The 24697-nt window shown below is 40.7% G+C and overlaps 1 protein-coding gene across 1 annotated transcript in view; it reads left to right on the forward strand.

Moving 5' to 3' along the window:
• The window catches only part of Clcn5 (chloride channel, voltage-sensitive 5), a 213339-nt gene that overhangs the window by 136570 nt on the left and 52072 nt on the right, over positions 1 to 24697 (forward strand). The window contains exon 4 of the mRNA XM_013032411.1: positions 3678 to 3824. Within this exon, the coding sequence (XP_012887865.1) occupies positions 3678 to 3824 (147 nt within the window). The remainder of the gene's footprint in view (positions 1 to 3677; positions 3825 to 24697) is intronic.

Consider the following 24697-nt stretch of genomic DNA (forward strand, 5'->3'; position numbering starts at 1 on the left):
ATAATTTTTTCCAAGTTTTTCCATTTCCTAACAAATGGGGCAATGTCATTCTTTCTGATGGAGGCATAGAATTCCATTGTGTATATATACCACATTTTCAGGAGGTTGAGATTTGAGGACTGTGTTTCAAAGACAGCCCTGGCAGGAAGTCCATGAGATTATTATGTCCAGTAAACTACTCAGAAAAATCTGGAAGTGGCACTGTGGCTCAAGTGGTAGAGCAGTAGTCTTGAGTTAAAGAAGCTCAAGGACAGTGCCCAGGCCCTGAGTTCAGGCCCCAGGAACAGAGCGTGTGTGTGTGTGTGTGCGTGCGCGCGCACACACACACACACACACACACACACACACACAACTACCTTGTTTGTATTTTATTATCTGGGGGGGATTAATATTGCTTCCATTGTTTTTTAAAAATTTCCTTCAATGGAGTTTGAAGTAGCAATCAAGAAATTAAATGGTGTACTTGGGAAATTAGGACTTGAGTTTGAGTGGGGATGATGAGAGCCATGAAAACAGGTTGAGTATTTATCAGAAATGTTTGGGCCTACTCAAGTTGGTTCACTACTGTAATCCCAGCACTCAGCAGGCTGAAGTAGAATTGTGAGTTTGAGACCAACGTGGGCTATACTCTGCCTCAAAAAATGCCAGGTATTGTTGTCACTGTATTTGATTTTGGTACTCTCGGTATTGTATATACATTTATCTGAACTAGGGAAGGGAAGGGGAACAACAATATGGTGAGACAGAGGACAAAGGGGGAACCAATTCAACAATGATACTCATAAGACAATATGTTGGAAATGATCTGTACAACTTGGTGGAGGGGATTGAGGGGAGGGAAAGGGAGGAGGGAGGAGGTAACATGTTAGACAAGAAATGTATTCACTACCTTACTTATGAAACTGTGACCTCTCTGTACATCACCATGACAATAAAATTAAAATTAAAAAAATGCCAGGCTTGATGGTTCAAGCCTAAAAGCCCAGATACTTGAGAAGCAGAAATTGGGAGAACTTTGGTTAGAGGCCAGCCCAGGGAGGAAGTTGGCAAGATTCCACCTCAACAGAACAAGCTAGGTGTGGTGTTATACATCTGTAATACCACTAGGCAGAAGGCATAGGTTGGAGGATTACAGTTTGATGCTGGCTTAAGTCAAAACATAAGTCCCCATTTAAAAAATAGCTAAAGCAAAAAAGAGCTGGGGTGTGATTGAAATAGTAGAGTACCTGGCTAGTAAGCTCAAAGCATTGAGTTCAAACCCTAGTACTGCCAATTTTTTTTAATTTAATTTTATTTTATTTGTGAACATACTGTACAGAGGGGTTACAATTGCATGGGCAGGATAATGCGTACATTTCTTACCAAGCATTGCAGCCTCCTCCTTTGTTTACCCTTCCCATCCCTTCCCAGCCTCCCCCCTCCCCCCCATCCCAATCCTTCTCCTTCCCCCCTCCCCTCCTACCCCCTTCCCCCCCCCCCCCCCGCACCGACGTTGTAAAGCTCGTTTTGGACATGACAACTTGTACTTCTCATTGTTGCATCAAATCCACCTGTATCCTTAAACAACTGGTCTTTCCCCATCTCCTCCACAAGTTATACTGACATCAAATATAATGAAAGCAGGGGGTAATACTGTTGGGGGAAGGAACATACAAAGCAACAAAGAAAATAATCTTATAAAATGCGTTAAAAAACACATGCCTGAAAAAAAAAAAACATTAAAATACATATCTAAGGGTTCATTTTCCTGACATCACATTATGTGACCTTTTCCGCTTGACTCGTACATATACTAGATATTGCAAATAAGGGAAACCATGGGACCTATGTTTCTTTGGGCCTGGTTTACTTCACTTAATATAATTTTTTCCAAGTTTTTTCATTTCCTAACAAATGGGGCAATGTCATTCTTTCTGATGGACTGCCAATTTTTTTTTTTTTAAGATCAACTGGAAACTGGTGGCACATGCCTGTAACTCTAGCTACTCAGGAGGCTGAGATCTGAGGATCACAGTTTGAAACCAGCCCAGGCAGTCCATGAGACTTATCTCTAGTAAACTTCTCAGAAAATAAATGCTGGAAGTAGTACAGTGATATTGTGTCTCAAGTGGTAGAGCGCTAACCTTGAGCAAAAGAAGATTAGGTACAGCATCCAGACCCAGAGTTCAAGCTCCAGGACCAGCAAAAAAAAATCATATTACAAGAATGATTATTTTGTTGAAAAAGAAAAGAAAAAAAACAGACTAGGGATTTGGCTCACTGGCAGAAGGTATGCCTAACATGCACAAAGACCCTGGGTTTGATTTCTAGCACCATAAAATGTAAATTAATAAAAAAATAAAAAAGAAGGAAGCATAATCCATGAAAGGACTTGGGATATGGTTCATGTGACTCTAGGTACCCTCCTGTAGCTTTTATTCCCAAGGCAGGAACTCTACCATTTGAGCCACAATTCCACTTGGAGATTAATTAGAGATTGATTGGAGCCACAGCTCCACTTCCAATGTGGATTTTTTTATTTGCAGCATTTTTTTTGATGTTCAAAATGTTTCAGCCATGCTGGATCCTGGTGGCTCATGCTTGTAATGCTAGCTACGCAGGAGGCTGATATCTGAGGATCTTGGTTGAAAGCCAGGCTAGGGCAGTAAAATCCTTGAGACTTTTTTTGGGGGGGGGAGGGGCTGGGGCTTGAGCTTAGAGCCTGAGTGCTGTCCCTGAGCTTTTTGTGCTTGAGGCTAGCTAGCACTCTACCACTTGATCTATAGCACCACTTCTGGCTTTTTCTGAGGAGTTTATTGGAGATAAGAGTCTCATGGCCTTTTCTGCCTGGGCTGGCTTCAAACCACGATCCTTTTGAGTAGTTAAGATTACAGGCAGAAGGGCTGGGAAGGTGGCTCAGTGGTAGAGTGCTTGCCTTGCATACATGAGGCCCTGCGTTTGATTCCTCAGTACCACATAAGCATAAAAAGCCAGAAGTAGTGCTGTGGCTCAAGTGGTAGAGCACTATCCTTGAACTGAAGAGCTGAGGGACAGCACCCAGGCCCAGAGTTCAGGACCCACGACCAACCAAAAAATTGATTTAAGCTATAGGGCTGACATGTGTAGCTACTCAGGAGGCTGAGATCTAAGTATCACAGCTCAAAGCCAGACAGGATGCCAGTGGCTCATGCCTATAATCTTAGCCACTCAAGAGGCTGATATCTGAACATTGAGGTTTGAAGCTAGCCTAGGCAGGAAAGTCTGTGAGACTTTTATGTCCAATTAACCACTGAAAATCCAGAAATGGAAATGTGGCTCAAGTGGTAGAGTGCCAGCCATGAGTGAAACAAAAAAAACAAGACTAAGAGTTCAAGCCCTAGTTCCAGAACACACACAAAAAGTTGTGACATCCAGACTCATTAAATCCATTGAGACACAAATTACAATAGAGGTTACCAGGAGATTGGGGACAGGAAATTCTTATTTCTTGGACACAAAGTTGATGAAAATGTTCTCGAAATGGATAGTGGTGATGGTTGGGCAGCCTTACAAGTATATTGGAGGCTATTGGGACCACACACTTCAAAATTATTCCAATGGAAAACATTATTGTGTGCACTTATCAAAATAAAACAGGAAAGCTGGGAAGGCATTTAGGACATTGAGGTAAGCCTACTATTTTTTTTCTTTCTGCCCAGGAGCCATGGATAACAGAGGCTTTCAGCAAGGGAGTTTTAGTAGCTTCCAGAGCAGCTCCAGTGATGAAGATTTGATGGATATACCGGGGACAGCAATGGATTTCTCCATGAGAGATGATGTTCCTCCCTTGGATCGAGAAATAGAAGGTATTTGAAAGGAATCCTTCACATCCATCCCAGGGGACCATGCAGAGGCAAGCAGGTACAGGAGTAAGATTATTATAAGGTTTATTAGTGGAGCCATATTTCCCAGGAGAGGGAGCACATGGCATCTGCTCCTATCCAGGTAGCAGGAGGGTCTGGGGACAGGAAGTGAGGTAGAATTGTGCTCACATGGGTTTGGGTGGACAGAGGGAAGTGGCCAGCTGATTGGTGGGAACTCTAGGGCTGAGAAGATCTCAGGTCTGGGTGGAGCTGAGGACCAGAGGTGGGCATAATACTAACATTCCCTGCTTTGTTGTTTAATAAACATAAGGGTACCAGGTGGGGTGGGGGAGGGGGTAATAGGTGGAGGCCGTTTCTTCCAAAGCTACTTCAGAAGTATTCAGGGGTCCCTGATTTGTTGCTTGGCTGGGTACCATCCAAGAAGCATCTGCTTGACAGTTAGGTTGGTAAAGGTCCTCATCTTTTCCATTACAATAGTTATCTAAAATGCAAGACACAATTAATAAAAGGCAAAAAGTTGCTGTTAGCAACTTAAGAGAGGAATATGCTAGGGAGGGATTGATTCCCAGAAGGGGCTATCAAAGACCTGAAATTGCCTTTTCTGTCTTGGATTGGAGACATAGCATGGTACCTGATTCCTGACATCCTGTAGGGAGGAGTAAGACTGTTCCCACTTTAGGATCACAGTGTTCTGAGGAGGAGGTAGCAAAGATATTTAAAGGTACCAGAGCCAATAGATGTCTTCGGCTCTTTTGTCTACGTCCTGCTAGCCTGGGACATTGAGAAGTCCCTGGAGCTGGTATCTTTAGGGTCCAGGTCTGCACTGGGCAAGGCAGGGCAGTGTAAGTGAAGTCTCTGGTTGCCTATAGTAACAGAATAGCCTTGACTTGTTCCCAGGTGGTGTCCTGGGTGTGGGGGGGCATTATTCTGTTAAATGAAACTTTTGATACAATGGAACTCTATGTCTCCATCAGAAAGAATGACATCACCCCATTTGTTAGGAAATAGAAAGACTTGGAAAAAATTATATTAAGGGAAGTAAGCCAGATCCAAAGAAACATAGGTCCCATGGTTTCCCTCATTTGCAATAACTAGTATATGTCTAGGACAAGCAGAAAAGGTCAAAAGCTATGTACATGTGACCATATAAGTTGATGTTAAGTGAAATGAATCACAAGATAGGGACACAAGTGGTTTTTCTTTCTTGCTATTGTTTTTAACATATTTATAATGTACTATGTGATTTTTTGTTTCTTTGGTATCTTCTTCCCTCATGGTATAACCCTTGTTTTCACTGTATTTGATTTTGGTGCCCTACATCTTGTATATACATTTTTCTAATTTGGGGAGGAGAAGGGAAATGACAAAATGCTTAAATAAGGATACAGGTTGACCCATTGTAACAATGAGATGTACAAGATACTATGGTGAAAACAAACTTTACAACTTAGGGGGATGGGTGGGAGGAGTTGAGGAGGTGGGGAGGGAAGGGATTGTAGGGAAAAAATAAAGGAGGAGGAGGTAACAAGGCTCAATAGGAAATGTACTCATTACATTACTCATGTCACTGTAACCCCTATGTACAGTATTTTTACAATAAAACACACACACCCACACACACACACACACACACACACATATAAAGAAACTTTTGGAAAGGTCAGGCAAAAAAGCTGACAAGGTGACAAGGTCAGTTAACAAATGACACCAAAGGTGGGCATAACACTAACAATTATTACTAATGGCCATTTCTTTAAAAAAATAATTTATGTAAAGTAAAAATTTATTTTCTCCACACAGTCCTTTGAGGGTTTTTTTTGGGGGGGAGGGGGTTGCTGGTCCTGGAGTGTTGGGTCTTTGTCCGTCTCAGGAAAGATGGACGGGTCTGAGGAAAGGTAAGTGTGGGGCGTTCCCCAGCCTCCCTTAGCCCGGGAGACAATCAGACACATTGGGGAGCCAAATCAAGCAGGAAGAAAACTTGTTTATTAACAGAGAGCAGCCCTTTTTAAAGCCAAAAAGGGCAGGGGGGGGGAAGAGGAACCAATCACTGTCAAGGTCACACCCTATCATGCACCTAAGCTTCCACGGGCTGGTTCTCTCTCAGCGCCATCTTTGCTGCCTGTGTTCCCCACACTGGAGCTTAAACTCAGGACCTAGGTACTGTCCCTGAGCTATTTTTCTCAATTCTAGCTTTCTACCATTTGAGTCACAGCTCTACTTCCAGCTTTTTGGTGCTTAATTCAAGATAAGAATTCATGGACTTTCCTGCCTCAGTTGGCTTCAAACCATGATCATCAGATCTTAATTTCCCAAGCAGCTAGAATTGTAGGTGTGAGCCATCAGTGTCTGGCTCCTTTGAGTTTTAACACATTGCTCAATTCTTGTAATCATTGCCACAGACAGGTCACAGAACAGTCCAACTACATAAAGAATTCCCTCTGGTTATTTTTCCATGATCAGCCTTCCCTCCTTCCTCATCCCTGGTATCACTGACCTGTCCTCTGTCCTTGTAGTTTTATGCTTCATGAGGATGATGTCATATTCATGGAATCATGTCAGGTTTTGAGGCTGACTTCTTTTATTCTTGGAGATTTATCATTTTCTTGCTGAGTAGCATACCCAGGAGTAGAATCCCTGGGCCAGTTGATAAATGTATATTTACTTTTTTTTTTTTTTTGGTCCATTGTGGGGCCTGAACTCTGGGCCTGGGTGCTGTCCCTCAGCTCTTCAGCTCAAGGCTAGCACTCTACTGTTTGAGCCACAGCGCCACTTCTGGCTTTTTCTTCTTATGTGGTGCTGAGGAATCAAATCCAGGGCCTCATGCATGCAAGGCAAGCATTCTACCACTGAGCCTCTTTTGCAGCCCCTATATTTACTTTTTGTTAAGAAGTTACTGGTTTAGCTCGGTGGTTGGATACTAGCTTAGTATGTGCTTTGGTGAAATATATGTTCAAATCCTGTTCACCCACCTTTTTGTGCTGGTCCTTTGGACTTGAACTCAGTGCATGAGTGCTGCCCGTGAGCTTTTGTGCTCAAGGCTAGCATGTTGCCACTTGAGCCACAGACCCACTTCTGGTTTTTCCGTGGTTAATTGGATATAAAATGGACTGGCTTTGAATTGTCATCCTCAGATCTTAGCCTCTTAAGTAGCTAGGATTATAGACAAGAGCTACCAGTGCCCAACTATATCCCCTTTTTGTAATTAGTATTTTATTGGCAAGAATATATGTATAAGGTGAAAATTTGCCTCTTTGTTTGGTTATCCACTTATGTTCCAACTCTAGCACTGCAAGACCAAAAATTTAAACTGCCAAACCACTTGCCAGAGCATATGAGCAATTTTAGTGTGCATGAGAGTTCTATTTATTCCACACCCTCAAAGAGCTCTTGACATTTTCAGTAATTTGTGTGTGTGTGTGCGCTAACCTTGGGGTTTGAACTTGGGGCCTGGACACTGTCACTGAGCTTCTTTTGCTCAAAGCTATCACTTGAGTCACAGCTCCACTTCTGGCTTTTATTGGTTAATTGGAGATAAGAGTCTCATAGCCTTTCTTTCCTGGGCCGGCTTTGAGCCATAACCCTCAGATCTTAGCCTCCTGAGTAGCTAGGATAATATGAATGAGTCACCTGACCCCTGAAGTAATGTTTATTTTAGCTATCTTAACAAGTATATAGTATTATATTATCATGATTTCAGTTTAATTTCCTTAATGTCTAGTGATATTGACCATCACATTGTGCTGATTTGCCAGTCTTATAACTTCTTTTGATGAAATATCTGTTCAAATCCTATTCCCTTTTTATAATTGAAATTTTATTGACAAGAGTACGTGTGTGTGTGTGTGTGTGTGTGTGTGTGTGTGTGTGTATGGTGGAAAACCTCATTGGTTGTTTGATTACCCACTTATATCATTTTTTTTCACTGACTACAATGTCATGTTATGATTGTACCACAGTTCACTTAACCAAGTTTTATTGATACATATTTGAGTTGCTTCACATTATTTGCTATTACAAACCATAGTGCAATAAGCAACCTTGTATATAAATATATGTATATAGGTATACACAAACACACATGTACAACATATATGTTCACTCATGCACATACATGTGTATGTATATATACACCTATATGCATGTAACACATATATGTATAAAATATATCTACTTTTTAGGCACATGAAGTTTAACATAGTTTCAAGCCCTGTATTGGCACACACAAACTTCAGTCTACTAAATTGTTCAAGTTTAGCAAGGGTATCATGCTTTTCTGGTGTTTTTAATGACTTGTTACACTTAGAATGGACTGTGTTATTTTAATATTAAATTTGTATAATTACTATAAGATTAGAGCTGGAAGGCTGGGAAGGTGGCTCTGTGGTAGAGTACTTGCCTCACATGAATGAGGCCCTGGGTTTGATTCCTCAGCACCACATAAACAGAAAAAGCTGGAATTGGCACTGTGGCTAGCCTTGAGCTGAAGAACTGAGGGACAGCACTCAGGCCCAGAGTTCAAGCCCCAGGAGCAGCAAAAAAAAGATTAGAGCTGGAGGTATGACTCAAGTGGTAGAACTCAGCTGAGTAAGCAAACCTGAGCAAGTATAAAACCCTGAGTTAAACTTCAGCACTGGCAAAAGAAAATAAAAGTGGGGAAACAGTGACTGTACTCCTAGGTACTGTGGAGGCTGATACCTGGAGGAACATGATTTGAAACCAAGCTGGGTAGAAAGGTGCATGAGATTCTATCTCCAATTAACCAGAAAATATGCCAGTCTGGAGATGTGGCTTAAGTAGTAGAGCTTTGTGGAAAAATAACTATGCAAGTGTGTGGGACCTTGAGATCAAGCTCCAGTACCAGCACTCACAAAAAGCATAGTATTTATATAGAACCTACATAGGACTTCCTACATATTTTAAATAATCTCTGAATTACTTGTAATATCCAATACAAAGTAAATGTCATGTAACTAGTTGTTACTTTTTATTTTTTATTTCTTGAGAATAATGACAAAAAAGTCTGTACCTGTTCAGTATGGGCACATTGGAAAAAAAAACACCAAAAACCTATTGTTGAGCCAGATGTCGGTGGTTCACACCTATAATCCTAGGTACTCCGGAGGCTAAGATTGGAAGTGTGTGGTTTGATGCCAGCCTGGGCAGGAAACTCCATGAGACTCTTATCTCCAATAAACTACTAAAAAGAACCTGACATGGTGATGTGGCTCAAGTGGTTTAGTGCTTACCCTGAGCAAAAGAAGCTCAGGAACAGTGCCCAGGCCCAGTGTTCAAGCCCCAGGACTAGCAAAAACAAAACAATTTTCAATTCTTGGTTGATTACAAAAGTACATAACTATAGAGCTAGATTATTTAATTGTTTAATTACCCATTGTGGTGAATACTGGATGGAAATAAACTGAATGACAGTAAATGTAACTGAAGAATAACACTGAAGTTAGGAATGTCAAGGAAGATCTCTCTGAGAATGTGACAAATTTGAGATGAACGCTGCAGGTTAAAAAGGATGACAAGGGCTGGGAAGGTGGCTCAGTGGTAGAGTACTTGCCTTGTATGCATGAGGTCCTGGGTTCGATTCTTCAGCACCACATAAGCAAAAAGAAAAAAAGCCGGAAGTGGCACTGTGGCTCAAGTGGTAGAGGGCTAGCCTTGAGCTGAAGAGCTGAGGGACAGCACCCAGGCCCAGAGTTCAAGCCCCACGACCGGACCCAAAAAAATAAATAAATAAAAAGTATGACAAAAGGGGCTAGTAAGATGGCTCAGTGGTAGAGCGCTTGCCTTGCATGCCTGAGGCCCTGAGTTCGATTCCTCAGCCCCACATAAGTAAAATGAAAAAAGCCGGAAGTGGCGCTGTGGCTCAAGTGGTAGAACGCTAGCCCAGAGTTCAGGCCCCATGACCGGACACCCCCCCCCAAAACAAAAAGGATGACAAAAGTAGCCTGGGCATGCTGTCACCCAGTTGCAATCATAGCATTTAGAGACTGGGGCAGAAAAATCTAGAGATTGAAGACTGGCAAATACTGAAAAACAAAACACAAAATAAGAATGACAAGAAACTTGTCAGAAAGTGACAGAAACTTCCAGAAAGTGACAGCAGGGGATAGCTCCTGATTTTTTTGTCAGTCCTGGGGCTTGAAATCAGGGCCTGGCCACTGTACCTGAGCTTCTTTTGCTCAAGGCTAGCACTCTACCATTTGAATCACAGTGGAACTTCCAGCCTTTTCTGTTTATGGGATACTGAGGAATTGAACCCTGGGCTTCCTGCAGTTAGGCAAGCACTCTACCACTAAGCCACATTCCCAGCCCAACTCCTGAATTTAAAGTTCATAAATGAGCCAGGCACTTGTGGCTCATGCCTTAATCCTAGCTACTGAGGATCAGAGTTCAAAGCCAGTCCAGACAAAAAAGTTTGAGTCTCCTATTTTCAATTAATTAACAAAAAGCTGGAAGTGGAGGTATGGCTCAAGTGGTAGAGTATCAGCCTTGAGCAAAAAACCCAAGCAAGAGTATAGGGCACTGAGTTCAAACCCTAGTACCAGCACAAATAGGCAAACAAATAAAATGTACTCATGCTTGGTAATAGTAGTTTTTCATATTTGGCTACTTCTATAAAGCAACTTTGGTTTATGTATTCCTTCCACGCACGTGTAATTTCAACAACAGTGAGTCAATTATAATGATCCCTGGCTCTAGTTAAGTGGTCAGTTGGGGTAATCCTAAATTGAAACTCACTACTTGTATTTATGTCTTCTGATTAAACCAGGGTGACCTAGCTTAATTGTTATTGTTGCTTCTTTAAGAAAACAGCCTCATCTAACATTGGTATTACCAACATATTATATGAATTCACATTACTGGTAGTAGATAACTGGGGCAAGTGATTGTTCGGTCTTACAGACTTGAAAACCAAAGCAGAATAAGATTGTAGGACATGTTTTGACATGAGCAGATTTTATAGTAGAATTACTCCTTATGGTTTCTAAGGTCTGACTATAAAAATAAATGAGACCAGGTGTCAGTGGTTCACACCTATGATCCTACCTATTCAAGAGGCTAAGATGTGAGGATCCAGGTTCAGAGCCAGCATAGGCAGGAAAGTCTCCCCCCGCCCCCAACTGCCAGTGAGACCCCCTTTTTTTTTTTTGGTCAGTTGTGGGGCTTGCACTCTGGGCTTAGGTGCTGTCCCTGCACTCTTCAGCTCAAGGCCCGTGCTCTACTGCTTGAGCCACAGCGCCACTTCTGGTTTTCTAGTGGTTTATTGGAGATAAGAGTCTCACAGACTTTCCTGCCCAGGCTGGCTTTGAACCGAGATCCTCAGATCTCAGCCTCCTGAGTAGCTAGGATTACAGGCGTGAGCCACTGGCGCCCAGCTTCTAGTGAGACTGTTATCTCCAATTAACCACCAAAAAACCAGAGTGGCTCAAGTGGTAGAATGCCAACCTTGAGTGAAAAAGCTCAGAAATAGCACCCAGATTATGAATTCAAGCCCCAGGAGTGGCACAAAATAGAGGCTGCTTTCCATGAGACATGCAAAAATTAGCCCTCTAATTTTTTGTAGCAATGTAAACTTCTTGCTTTGCTTTTAAAGTATTCTTACTTTATAATGCTTTCACATGGTGTTTCCTAGAAAAGACAACACTAATAGAGAAAAGGTTACCAAGTCCTTGATATGTGGTGGTGAAACTACATAAAATACTACATTTTATACCAGGCACAATAGCACGTACTAAAAAGATTAGTTAGAAGGAGCTTGAAAGGTAGTAAAAAGCGGATCTTGTTTTCCAAATGGCTACAGGAATTGATTTCTGAGGAATGAATAAATAAATTATCCATGGCATGACTAAATACATCTGAGGTAGTATTATGGTGATCTGCAATTAGAAATAACATAAACACCAAGATTTTAAAGAAGTGTAAAGTGAGGGAAATACAAAAAGGGTTTGATTATCATGAAAACATTCAGAGCTGTTCTCACCATCCTGATGTCACTTGCCTCCCTCTGCATCTGGACCTCATAGCACTATATCCATCCATCCATTCACCTTCATCCATCTACCTTCATCCATCCACCCATCATCCATCCATCCATCCATCCATCCAGTATTTATGGAGCACCCAGGTGTGAAACCAGCACTGTATTGCTTTACTTATTTTCTTTGATTCTGTGTGTGTGTGTGTGTGTGTGTGTGTGTGTGTGCCAGTACTGTGGCTTGATGGGTTGTATTCTCACTTAGGTTTTTTGCTCAAGACTAGTGCTCTACAACTTGAAGCACACCTCCACTTCCACTTCCAGCTTTTTGCTGGTAAATTGGAGATAAGAGTGCCATGAACTTTTCTTCCCCGGCTGTCTTTGAACAACTCACTCATGCACTCCTCAAATCTCATCCTCCTGAGTAGCTGGATTACAGGTGTGAGCCAATGAAGCTCTGCTCTTTGATACCTTTCTTTTCTTTACCTTCTTGTCTTTCTACCCAGTGTGCCTTGCTCCCTCCTGACTTATGACTGAGTAAATACTGTGGCTAGACATACAGTAGCATAAGAGCACTGTGTAAGAGTGCAGTATAAGAAACAAAATCTGGGGCTGGGAGTGTGGCTTAGTGGTAGAATGCACGCCTAGCATGCATGAAGCTCTGGGTTCGATTCCTCACTACTACATAAACAAAAAAATGGAAGTAGTGCTGTGGTTCACATGGTAGAGTGCTAGCCTTGAGCAAAAGTACTCAGGGACAGTACCCAGGCCCAGAGTTCAAGCTCCAGTAATGGCAAGAAACAACAACAACAACAACAAAGTTTGCTTGTCTAAGATCTAAGGCTGTTTAGGTGGTGGCAATTAGAGCAGAAGGGAAGACAACAAGAGATAGGGCCAGATAATCTGGCTAGAAACCTAGGTAGGGTTAGACTGTGTGGGCTTTGAGGCCCTACATTATAGCCAAGTTTTTAACAAATGATTTAAAACCAGAAGAATTATATGATCAGATTTGAGCTTTTGAGAATTGGCAGACTTTAAGAGGATGTGTGGCCTGGAAACTGGAAGACCAGGGAAACTATTACTGCTTTAAAATTCTAAGAAAAAGATCAAAAGGCCTGAATGAAGACAACGGGAATGGAAAAAAAAAGGAATAATAGGTTTTGGAGAAATTTCAGAGGGAGGAAACAGGACAGATCAGATATGGGGAATAAAATAGCAAAAAAATCCTACGCTTTTTATGGAGTAGGCTGTGTTCCCCCATACCACCTGCAGAGTCTCAACATAACCTCTGAATGTCCCAGAGCAGACAAAAATATCCTAACAGTTAAATTTATAGAATGCAAAACATAATGGGTCCCAGAATCTACTATGTAACTTGTATGTGTTCAGTTCTGTGTGCTCTGCCATGCTATAAAAAAGTCATAGTTTTCTTCCAGGGAGAAATGGAAACCATTCTGGCCTCCATCTCATGGAACAACCTTCCATCATAACTTTAGTGAGGCTTCTGCTAAGCTGTGTAACTAGAGCAACTGTGGGTTTATGGGCTCAGGAGAAGAAAAAGTACTCAAGAATCTATCATCCATATAACACAGGAACTTCCCTGAATGCTTAGTCTAGGAAAACAGCAGTTACTGCTGTTTTTTTGTGTGTGGGGGAGGGGGGTTGCTTTTTTTTTTTTTTGCATGAAGCATATGGCCTTTATCCAAAGCTCTGTGTGGCTATACCACATCAGTTTTATGTGCTGTATCTTTAAGTTGATATCTGTGGCCAGGCACTGGTGGCTCATGCCTGTGATCCTAGCTACTCAGGAGGCTGATATCTAAGGATCCAGGTTTGAAGCCAGCCTGGGCAGGAAACTCTGTGAGACTTTTACTCCATAAACTACTCAGAAAAAGCCAGAAGTAGTGCTGTGGCTCAAGTGGTAGAGCACTAGCCTTGAGCAAAAGAAGCTCAAGGACAGCATCCAGACCCTGAGTTCAAGCCCCAGGACTAACACAGAATAAAATAAAAAAATAAAATAAGAGATATCTGTGGTGGTATCCGCAAACTTTAAAGGCTTCCTTTATATTATTTCATAGGAAAATTGGCAAATTTTAGAATTGATATTTATTATTTCTTCCATCCATTTATTTATAAAGGACATACATACATTCTTCAGTTAGAGTGACTTAGTGTTTACCTTTATGATCCTTCCAGGATATCATGTTACATAAAATCATCATGTCTCCTTAGGATCCTTGTGGCTATGACACATCAGAGATTTGCCTTGTTTTTGATTACCTTAAAGTTTCAGATATTGGTCAGATATTTTGTAGTGTATTCATCAATTGGAATTTAACTGATGTTTTTCTTGTGATTAGACTGGGATTATAGGATTTGGACCAAAAGACAGTTGAGGTTAAGTGCTCTTCTCATCAAATCACATGAAAATCTCATTCTATCGACATGACTTATTGTTGATGGTAACTTTGATCCCCTAGACTGATATACTGTTCCTCAGGTTTCTCCCCTTAGGTAAAGCTATCCTGACACCTCCTGCTCCATACTGTGTGTGCTCCTTGGAGCACTCACTGCCAACCCCCATACACACACACACACACACACACACACACACGCACGCACGCACGCACGTGCACGCACACACACACATACACACACACACACACACACACACATTTTAACCCAGGACCTTGCACTTGCTAGGAAGGAACTCAACCACTTGAGCCATGTTCCTAGTTATTTTCTGCTTTATTTTTCTCTTTTTTTTTTTTGGTCAGTTGTGGAGCCTGAACTCTGGGCCTGGGCGCTGTCCCTCAGCAGCTGAAGGCTAGCACTCTACCACTTGAGCGCCAGCCCCACTTTTGGCTTTTTCTGCTTATGTGGTGCTGAGGAATCGAACCCAAGGCCTCATGCCTGCAAGACAAACACTCTACCACTGAGCCACCTTCCCAGCCCTCTGCTTTATTTTTCAAGTAACTGGAATAACAAGAAAACACTGCTCAGCTTAATGGAGTTCAACCTAGCCTTTTTTTTCTTCCCTGGAACATGCTATTGGTATTGTGTCTAAAACTTCTTTACCAAGCAGGGTGTCGGGGGCACATGTCCATAATCCTAGCTACTCAGGAGATTGAAATCAAAGGGTAAAAATTCAATGCCAGCCCAGGCAGAAGAATCTATGAGACTATATCTCATGTAGGCATGGTTCAAGCACCAGCCATGATCAAGCAAGCTGAATAAATGTGAGTCCCTATGATCATGTAGATTTTCTTTTTATTATTGTTATTATTTTTGGCAGTCATGGGGCTTGGACTCTGGTCCTGGGTGCTGTCCCTCAGCTCTTCAGCTCAAGGCTAGCATTCTACCACTTGAGTCATAGCACCACTTCTAGTTTTCTGAGTGGTTTATTGGAGATAAGAGTCTCACAGACTTTCCTGCTCGGGCAGGCTTTGAACCATGATCCTCAGATCTCAGATTCCTGAGTGGCTAGGGTTATAGGTATGAGCCACCAGCACTCTGCAGATTTTCTCTTATGTTATCTTTTAGAACATTTTTTTTTGGTATTAGGGTTTGGACTCTGTGCGTTGCACTAGATAGATAGATAGATAGATAGATAGATCTTTTAGACTTTGTGTGTTATCTTTTAGAATATTTTGGATTAAGTGCCTTGCATATATATATATATATATATATATATATATATATACACACACACACACACACACACACACATATCTGTGTGTGTGTGTGTGTGTGTGTGTGTGTGTGTGTATTCTGCTCAAGGCTGGGTTTCTACTACCTGAGCCACACCTTTTTTGGTAGTTAATTGGAGATAAGACTATCACAGACTTTCCTGCCTGGACTGGCTTTGAACCAAGACTGTCTGATCTTATCCTCCTAATTAGCTAAGATTACAAGCATAAGCCACCAACACCTGGCTGTTATTTGTAGTTTTCAGTATATTGATCCTATATGTACTTTTAGATTTGCACCAAAGTAATTAAGTTTTGGGGATTCTGTTGTGAATCCTATTTTTGGGGGGGGGGATCTGGTCGTGGGGCCTGAACTCTGGGCTTGGGCGCTGTCCCTCAGCTCTTCAGCTCAAGGCAAGTGCTCTACCACTTGAGCTACAGCGCCACTTCCGGTTTTCTGGTGGTTTATTGGAGATAGGAGTCTCATGGTCTCTCTTGCCCGGGCTGGCTTTGAACCGCGATCCTCAGATCTCAGCCTCCTGAGTAGCTAGGATTACAGGCGTGAGCCATCAGCGCCCGGCCTTTCTGGTGATTTATTAGAGACAAGAGTCTCACGGACTTTCCTGCCCAGGCTGGCTTCAAATCACAATCCTCAGATCTCAGCCTCCTGAGTAGCTAGGACTACAGGTGTATGACACTGGCACTCAGCTTCTATATATCTTTATTGTCATATTTAACTCCATAAGAAGTTGAATAGATGAGTAGTCAGTGGAGACAACTTTGCCTTGTTCCTGATCTTAGGAGGAAAGTGTCTAGTTTCTCTATTAACTGTGGTGTTAATTATAGGTGTTTTTAAAGATATTCTTTATTAAGTTAAGGAAGTTACTCTTTATTTTCACTTTGTTGAGACTTTTAATAATGAATGTTTAATGTTGGTTAACATGATTTTTGGTGAATGTCTTGATATGTTCATTGATGTTATCATAATTATTCTCCTTAAGGCTATTAATATATGGTGTATTACATTTATGTTTGTTTTATTCATGGAGTAATTCTCACTTTATTGTGGTATATATATCTTGTATATCTTGTATATATCTTTTTATGGGTCATTAGATTTGGTTTGTTAATCTTTTTTAGGATTTTTTCCATATAATAACAGATTTTGTATTAGCTTATATTACTTATACAGGGGGTATTTCACTGTTGCATTTCCACATGTTTATATTATAGTCAATCTCAACCCTTCTATGACTGTCCCAGCTTCTTCCTCCACCCCCTGCCATCAATCTCAATAGGTTTTACTGTTCCATTTTCATAGTTGTAAATAATCTATTTGGACAATATTCATTCTCCTCCCCAAGCTAATCAGTTCTCACTAGTAACCACTCACCAACAGATTATTTTTCTTCCCCCAACAATCCCCTTACACAACCACAGCTTTCATTGAGTTTCTCTATGCTGCATTTATATTTACTTGCAACATATTACAGTTATCCAATCTATTTCTTTTTCCCTTCCCATCTCCTCTTGAAAGAGGTGACATTGATCAGATGCACTGAACTCATAAATTAACGTGTTCAAACCCACCTGCACAACCACCCAAAGATGATGACAAAAACATATTTAAAGGCTATATGTGGCAAGCCTGTAGCTAATATCATATTAGAGGAGAAAAGTGAAATCATTCCCTCTAAAGTCAGGAATGAGACAAGGATATCTATTCTCCAAAATCTTTTTCAATATAGTACTAGAATTCCTCTTAAGAGCCATAAGGAAGGAGAAAGAAATAAAAGGGTTTCAAACAAGGAAATAGAGTGTTATTTAATTTTCATATAGAGTAATGTTAGATTGATTGAATAAGTTAGGAACTGTTGCCTCTGCAACTATTTTCTGAAAGATATTGTAGAAATGACATTATTTCTTTTTAAAATATTATCTTCAAGTAGTTGTACAATGGGGGTTTCCATTGAAAATGGTATATGTCTTCCATAATTGATTGGTAGCACTTGCCAGAGAAACCCTCTTCCTAAGGTAGAAACTTAGATTATTGATTTTAGATCTTTCTTCATGCCCTAAATTCCCTAAATTTCCCCCTAACACAGCTTTTAAAGCATCTTATATCCATATTCAATTTTTAACATGTTATTTATACTCTACCACTTTTTTTTGGGGGGGGGGTCCAGTCGTGGGGCCTGCACTCTGGGCCTGGGCGCTGTCCCTCAGCTCTTCAGCTCAAGGCTAACACTCTACCACTTGAGCCACAGCGCCACTTCTGGCTTTTTTCTTTTTGCTTATGTGGTGCTGAGGAATCGAACCCAGGGCCTCATGCATGCAAGGCAAGCGCTCTACCACTGAGCCACCTTCCCAGCCCTATACTCTACCACTTGAGTCACAGTTCTACTTCTGGCTCTTTTTTCTGGTTAATTGGAGATAAGAGTCTCAGGGTCAGCCGATGCCAGTGGCTCATGCCTGTAATCCTAGCTACTCAGGAGGCTGAGATCTGAGGATTGTGGTTCAAAGCCATCCCAGGCAGGAAAGTCTGTGAGACTCTTCTCTCCAATAAACCACCAGAAAACCAGAACTGGTGCTGTGGCTCAAGTGGTAGAGCGCTAGCCTTGAGCTGAAGAGCTGAGGGACAGCGCCCAGGCCCAGATTTCAAGCCCCACGACCCACCAAAAAGAAAAAAAGAGTCTCAGGGTCTTTCCTGCCCAGGCTGGCTTCCAACCTCATACTTCCAATCTCAGCCTCCTGAGTAGCTAGGATTACAGGCATAAGGCACTGGTGCTGGCTCTGATACATTGTATTTTAATTGACTTCTAATATTTTTTAAATTTTTATCTGGAGATTTCTTTGGCCCATAGATTGTTTGGAAGTGCAGTGCTGAATTTCCAGATGTTTGGAAGATTTTTCAGCTATTTTTTTTCTGTTACTGTGTATAGTTTAATTTCCTTGTGTGAGAATTTATGGCACACTTGGTTCTATTTAATGTTTGGTGTTACTAGGTGTCAGAGGGGTCAAATACCTTTAGTGCCCTTGTTTCTGTCTACATCTTGATTTTAGGTGTCTGGAAATCCAACTCCTAGAGATTCTGTGTTTTGTAACTGTTTTCAGTTGCATTTTACTGTTATTATACCAATACTAGAGCCCTGTGATATGGGGGAAGAGATAATTCTCAGTGTTTTATTGGGACAATATCTTGTGGCTATGACCTTCACAAGTTTTTCTCCAATGGTATAGATTTTTATTCTCCTTGCCTTCTACTTCCTTCTGTTAGTTCAACAGTCACAATCTGTTGCATTAAAACCCTAGACTTGGTTGAATATGTTGTTCTGCCTTAGGCGAGCCTACAAAGCTGGAAAGGGCTGGAGTGGAAGGAATTCCCTCCCCCCCCCCCAATTGGGATAAGGCTCTAGCAAAGTTATTTTCCCTGAAGCAGAGGCTTTTGTTCTGAAGAAATCTCTAGGCATATTTCACAAGGATTACTCTTCCCCACCCCTAGTCTGGGCTAGGAAGAGATCATTCTTGAGTCTTCACTGTGAGAACTTGCTGAGGTTCCTGGAAATAAAGAGCTTTTATATGGGAACCCCTCGTCCCCCGAGACCAAGGACCCTAAGAGTTTCTCGGACTCAGATTAGTCCACACACAGCCTCCAACAATTCTTCATCCGAGTTGCCATTTAGGCATTCCTGTACATTTATGGAGCCAACCTTTTCTACTCTAGGTAAGTAGAGGTCAGCTTTGGAGCAACTTATCTCTTCAGATTTTGGGAGTAGGTATTTCTTCTGCAACCTCAGTTTTCTGATTAGTCCAGAACAATCATTGATTTCTTTCTTAGTTTATACAACTTGTAGTAAGGATGAGAGTAATAATAACATCTCACTGTTTACTTGTAGGAGCTGAATTTGGAAACTTCGCATTAGTTTTAATCACTGAAGCTATTTTAGTTCCTTCTTGAAATTGTATTTTATTTTATTTATTATTGTTTTTTATTGTGAAAATACTGTACAGAGGGGTTACAATTACATGAACAAGGCAATGAGTACATTTCTTATCAAGCATTCTTGCCTCCTCCTTTGTTTCCGCTTCCCTTCCCTGCCTTCCCATCTCTACTCCCCCTGCCCCCGCCAAAGTTCTAAAGTTTATTTTTCGACATAATGTCTTATACATCTCATTGTTGCAATGGGTCCACCTGTATCTATTTAAACAATTTGTTTTTTCCCTTCCCCTCCACAAATTATACCAACATCAAATACAGTGAAAGCAGGGGTTATACTGTGGGGGAGGGACATACAAAGCAACAAAGAAATAATCTTATAAATATGTTAGAAACAATAACAAGAAAGAAAACCATTTGAGTCCTTAATTTGGGGTTCATTTCACCTAACATCAACTTATCTGAGCGTTTCTGCTTGACTCAGACATATACTAGTTACTGCAAATAAGGGAAACCATGGGACCTATGTTTCTTTGGGCCTGGCTTACTTCACTTAATATAATTTGTTCCAAGTCTTTCCATTTCCTAACAAATGGGGCAATGTCATTCTTTCTGATGGAGGCATAGAATTCCATTGTGTATATATACCACATTTTCTTGATCCATTCATCTACTGAGGGGCATCTGGGTTGGTTCCATATCTTAGCTATGGTAAATAATGCTGCAATAAACATAGTTGTGCTGGTAGCTTTAGTGTGGTCTTGTTTGTGAACATTTGGGTAAATGCCCAAAAGTGGGATTGCTGGGTCATAGGGGAGCTCTATGTGGAGTCTTTGGGGAGCCTCCATACTGCTTTCCAAAGTGGTTGAACAAGTTTACACTCCCACCAACAATGTAGTAGGATTCCCTTCTTCCACATCCCCTCCAGTATCTGTTATTAGAGTTCTTGATTATAGCCATTCTAACTGGGGTGAGATGGTATCTCAGTGTTGTTTTGATTTGCATTTCTTTTATGGCTAGGGAGGTTGAGCATTTCTTCATGTGTCTATTGGACATCCTTCTTTTCCTCTTCAGAGAAGTTTCTCTGTGTTTTAGAAACCTATTGGCAGGACTGAAATTTGTCAGTGAACTAATTTCCCACCTCACCTTGTTCTAATCAGCAGTAAAAGAAATTGGTTACTATAATGCTTTGGGTATATGGGCTGCATGTTTCTGGGCAGCAGAGATACACTGAAGCCATGTTGGTGTGGCTCTATTGAACCACATGCCAGAAATACTGGATCTTAGTGAGGTTCTGGGTTGTCCGGTAGTGCATTGGTGAGCTTTTCTTTTCCAAGTATTGGTAGTACCATTTTATGACTTTGCCAGAGAGTAATCTCAGATGATTATGTAATGGGAAAACTATTTGGAATTTTGCAGAGATAAGGTCCTCTCAGAAATCATTCAGTACAATATATTAGTGACCAACTCCCTGCCCCTCGCAACCAATGTACAAATAACAGAGCATAAAAGTTTAAGAGATCTCTAAAATGAGTGCCAGGGCTGCTGACTAATACCTGTAATCTCAGCTACTCAAGGCGGGGCAGCAGTTTATTGAAAAGTTAACAAGTCTTCATTTTTTAACTAATAGCTATGTGAAGTGTAATGGGAGGATTTCAGTTCAGGCCATCAAGGGCATAAATTTAAGACCCTATTTGAAAAACAACTAAAGCATTGTCAAATCTAGTCCCTTCCCTGCCAGTTCTGTGGGCAGTTATGTGGCATTCTACTTCAGTGGGAACCTATAGATATCAATCCAGTTTCCTTACCTTCTTTGTTCTAATTCTAAAAATTAGCACCAGGCTCTACTGTTGGTAACCGCATGTTTGGAATTAGAGCCAATGCTTGGAATAGGGGGCATAAATACATAGAACTTGGGCTGGGAATTTGGCTTAGTGGTAGAGTGCTTGCCTTGCATGCATGAAGCCCTGGGTTTGATTCCTCAGTACCACATAAACAGAAAAAGCCTCAAGTGGCGCTGTGGCTCAGGTAGTGGAGTGCTAGTCTTGATCAAAAAGAAGCTTAGGGACAGTGCCCAGGCCCTGAGTTCAAGCCCTAGGACTGGCAAAAAAAGACATAGACTGCAAGAAAATGTCTACAACATCGAAGAATAGGACTGTTAAAATGAGAAACATGAAATGAGAAGGTGATATTAGGATCTGGATTCATACTTGTCTCTACAGCTTCTGTTAAGCCTTCTGCCTTGCCTCCCTTTTCTATATGTTTCTTGCAGTTCTGTTACCAATAACTTTACCCTTTTATTATCTAGCTCTTAACAGAGTTAGAATAGAGATCCCTTTTCTTATCCTTCCAGTGTTTTAAGACACCTTCAATTTTTAACCTGCTGGGAGCAGGAACCAAAGCATCAGATCCCTAAAGTGGATAATATCCAAATCAACCAAAAAGACTACCCAATCCTATTGGATGTCAGTGTTCTGAGGTCTCTTAGGGCTTCAACTTCTGGATCTTGGGAAAGCTTTGGGGCTTCTAAGGGATAGTGAAATGGGTCTTCAGGAAAGTGATTATTTACAGCTACTGATGTATGCTAATGTTTAGCAACCAGGATAGCATACAAATGCATACCAACAGACTAGTTGCACAGAATAAATGTTCTAGGTTTAAACTAAGATGGTATATTAAAGCCTAATTATTATCCTGGCCTTGGATAAGATGGCTGTTCCCTGACATTTGTGTTTTGAACACTGGATTTGGATGTATGGGAAAGCAAAATAGAATGCAAAATGAAAGGTCCTACAATTTTTGGCAGATTATTAGGGCTCATCTGTAATATACTTTCAGGCATGTAGATGAAATGGAATGCAAATGTCTATGACGTGTTAGATGATCGAGAATGGATGAACCGATATAAGAATAGAAAGTGAGAAGTGGATATGCAAGTGAGAAGCAGTGAAGTTTCCAGGAACACAGGATGAATATCTGCTAATGTGTGTAGGTGTCATGTTTGAATTTTTTTGTAGATGTGATTCTAGCTTTGCAAAAATATAATATTCCCTATAAAAAGTGAAACACAGGGGCTGGGAATGTGACTTAGTGGTAGAGTGCTTGCCTCGCATGCATGAAGCCCTATGTTTGATTCCTCAGTACCATATGAACAGAAAAAGCCCCAAGTGGCACTGTGGCTCAGGTGGTTGAGGTGCCTTGAGGAAAAGCAGCCCAGGGACAGTGCCCAGGCCTTGAGTTCAAGCCCCAGGACTGGCAAAAAATGTGAAACACAGTTTTAGAAGTTTCCAATTCCTGTGACATGCCAGTGGCCTGGTTCCATTTTTTCTTTAGTGCTTATTTATTTCTATAGGCCATTGGCCACAAGTGAACACTCCCACAGCTGTGATATCAGGTTTATGTACTAGATTTTTTTCTGTCACTTTTCTCCTTGTGTTTTTGTTAGTGTTTAACTAGTTGACTTAATCAGTTACTGTTCTGTCCTCCAGGTAAATTTCTAATGGCTTATTGGTTTAAGGGTTGAAATAAACATTGTTTTCAAATCAGGATTTGTTTTATTTTCAGAAGTTTTCTAGTTCTAAGCATTAGAGTTTTTTGAGGGTTTTTTTTTAAAGAATTAAAGTTAAAAAGTGGTTTTCCTTAATGAGAAAAATGCATGCATTTGTATGCCTCTTCATTGAAGCAGCATGTTTGTAAAGATCCATTGTTAAGTCTTCAGACCTAAGTATAACCTTAGGGGAAGCTGATTCAATATTGACTCTGTTTTTCCCCTGATGGTTTGCTTTGGGTTTTTCCTGGACACAGGCAATGCAGATTAGCCTTTTTAGGTTTTTTCCCTATCATTTAAGTTAAGAATAAATTGTAGTTTAACTGGAATCATTTTCCTGTTACAACATTCAATTATTTTATGTGTTATGTTCTCAGTGCCTTTCAAACCTTGAGATTCTGCTTTACGTTTTTGGTGGTTTTATTTGTTTTTTTTTTTTTTTAACCTATTTGAAGCAAAAATCTTAAGTCAGCAAAGCATCCCAATCTGACATTTAGGTTCTTTGTTTAATTTTACTCTGCTTTCTCTGGCAGGACATTTACACAATAGAAGCTTAACTCTCAATACTCTGGGTTTTGAAAAGCCTTCTGCATTTTGTTGCTTTGTTTGTAATCAACTGCTAGAGTTTTTTTTTTTTTTACCACTAAGAGTTTTGTTCTTTTATAAATTTACCTTTCTACTAAGTTTATAAAAATACTAAGAAAAGAAAACAATCAGATATAGAATGTGACCAACTTAAGCTATTGGCCAAGTCAGAGATAGGCACTACTTTTTGGAACAGTACAAACTATTCCATCCTTATCATTGACAAAACCTGAAAGATTAGCAGCATTGTTACCATTTTATTTCAATTTTTTTAAAAAACTTATTCTTTCATACATTTTAAATAATTATTTTTTTCTATTCTAAAAACTATGACAAACATTTTTTTGTATCAGTCCTGAGTCTTGAACTCAAGGCCTGAGTGCAGTCTCTGAACTTTTTGCTAGGACTTGAGCTACAGCTTCACTTCCAGTTTTTTTGCTGGAGAACTGGAGATAAGACTCTCTGGGACTTTCCTGCCTCAGCTAGGCTTAAACCTTGATCCTCTGATCTCAGCCTCCTGAGTAGCTAGGATTACAGGCATGAGCCTCAAGTACCTAGACCATGCTGAATATGTTAAAATCCTTGCCCACATTTGTATTAAACCCCTCAAAGGTCCTTCATATGCTGAAAGTTTTCAAAACATCTCTTTAGGAGCCACTCACAACTAGAAAATAGAAAATGATCTGATCCAATCTGTGTTTCAGAAACATAACTCTGCTTGCCCCCAAATATTAATGCTATTGTGTTTTATCTTTGGGTGCCTTAAAATTAGTAAGCATTTTATCTTATTTTCACAATAATACCGATCAGCTTATGCTAAGTAGCCTACATAATGAACATATGTTAGAAATTACAAATTTGGCAAAGAAAGAAATGTAGATTAGAAAAGAAAATAAGTATAACATGTCAAACTCTGAATACTTATGGTGACTCATTATTTCTTAATCTAAGTTAAAATTAAATATCATTTTAGCATGAAAGCTACATAGTACTCAAAGGAAGAGCTTTATGTGGAATAAAGAAAGTCCCATGTGGAAAACGAACTTTACAACTTTGGTGTGGGGGGGAGGGTTGGGTGGGGGACGGGGGGGCGAGGATGGGATGGGAAGG

The sequence above is a fragment of the Dipodomys ordii genome, unplaced genomic scaffold (genome assembly GCF_000151885.1).
Source record: "Dipodomys ordii isolate 6190 unplaced genomic scaffold, Dord_2.0 Scaffold154, whole genome shotgun sequence".
Lineage (NCBI taxonomy): Eukaryota > Metazoa > Chordata > Mammalia > Rodentia > Heteromyidae > Dipodomys > Dipodomys ordii.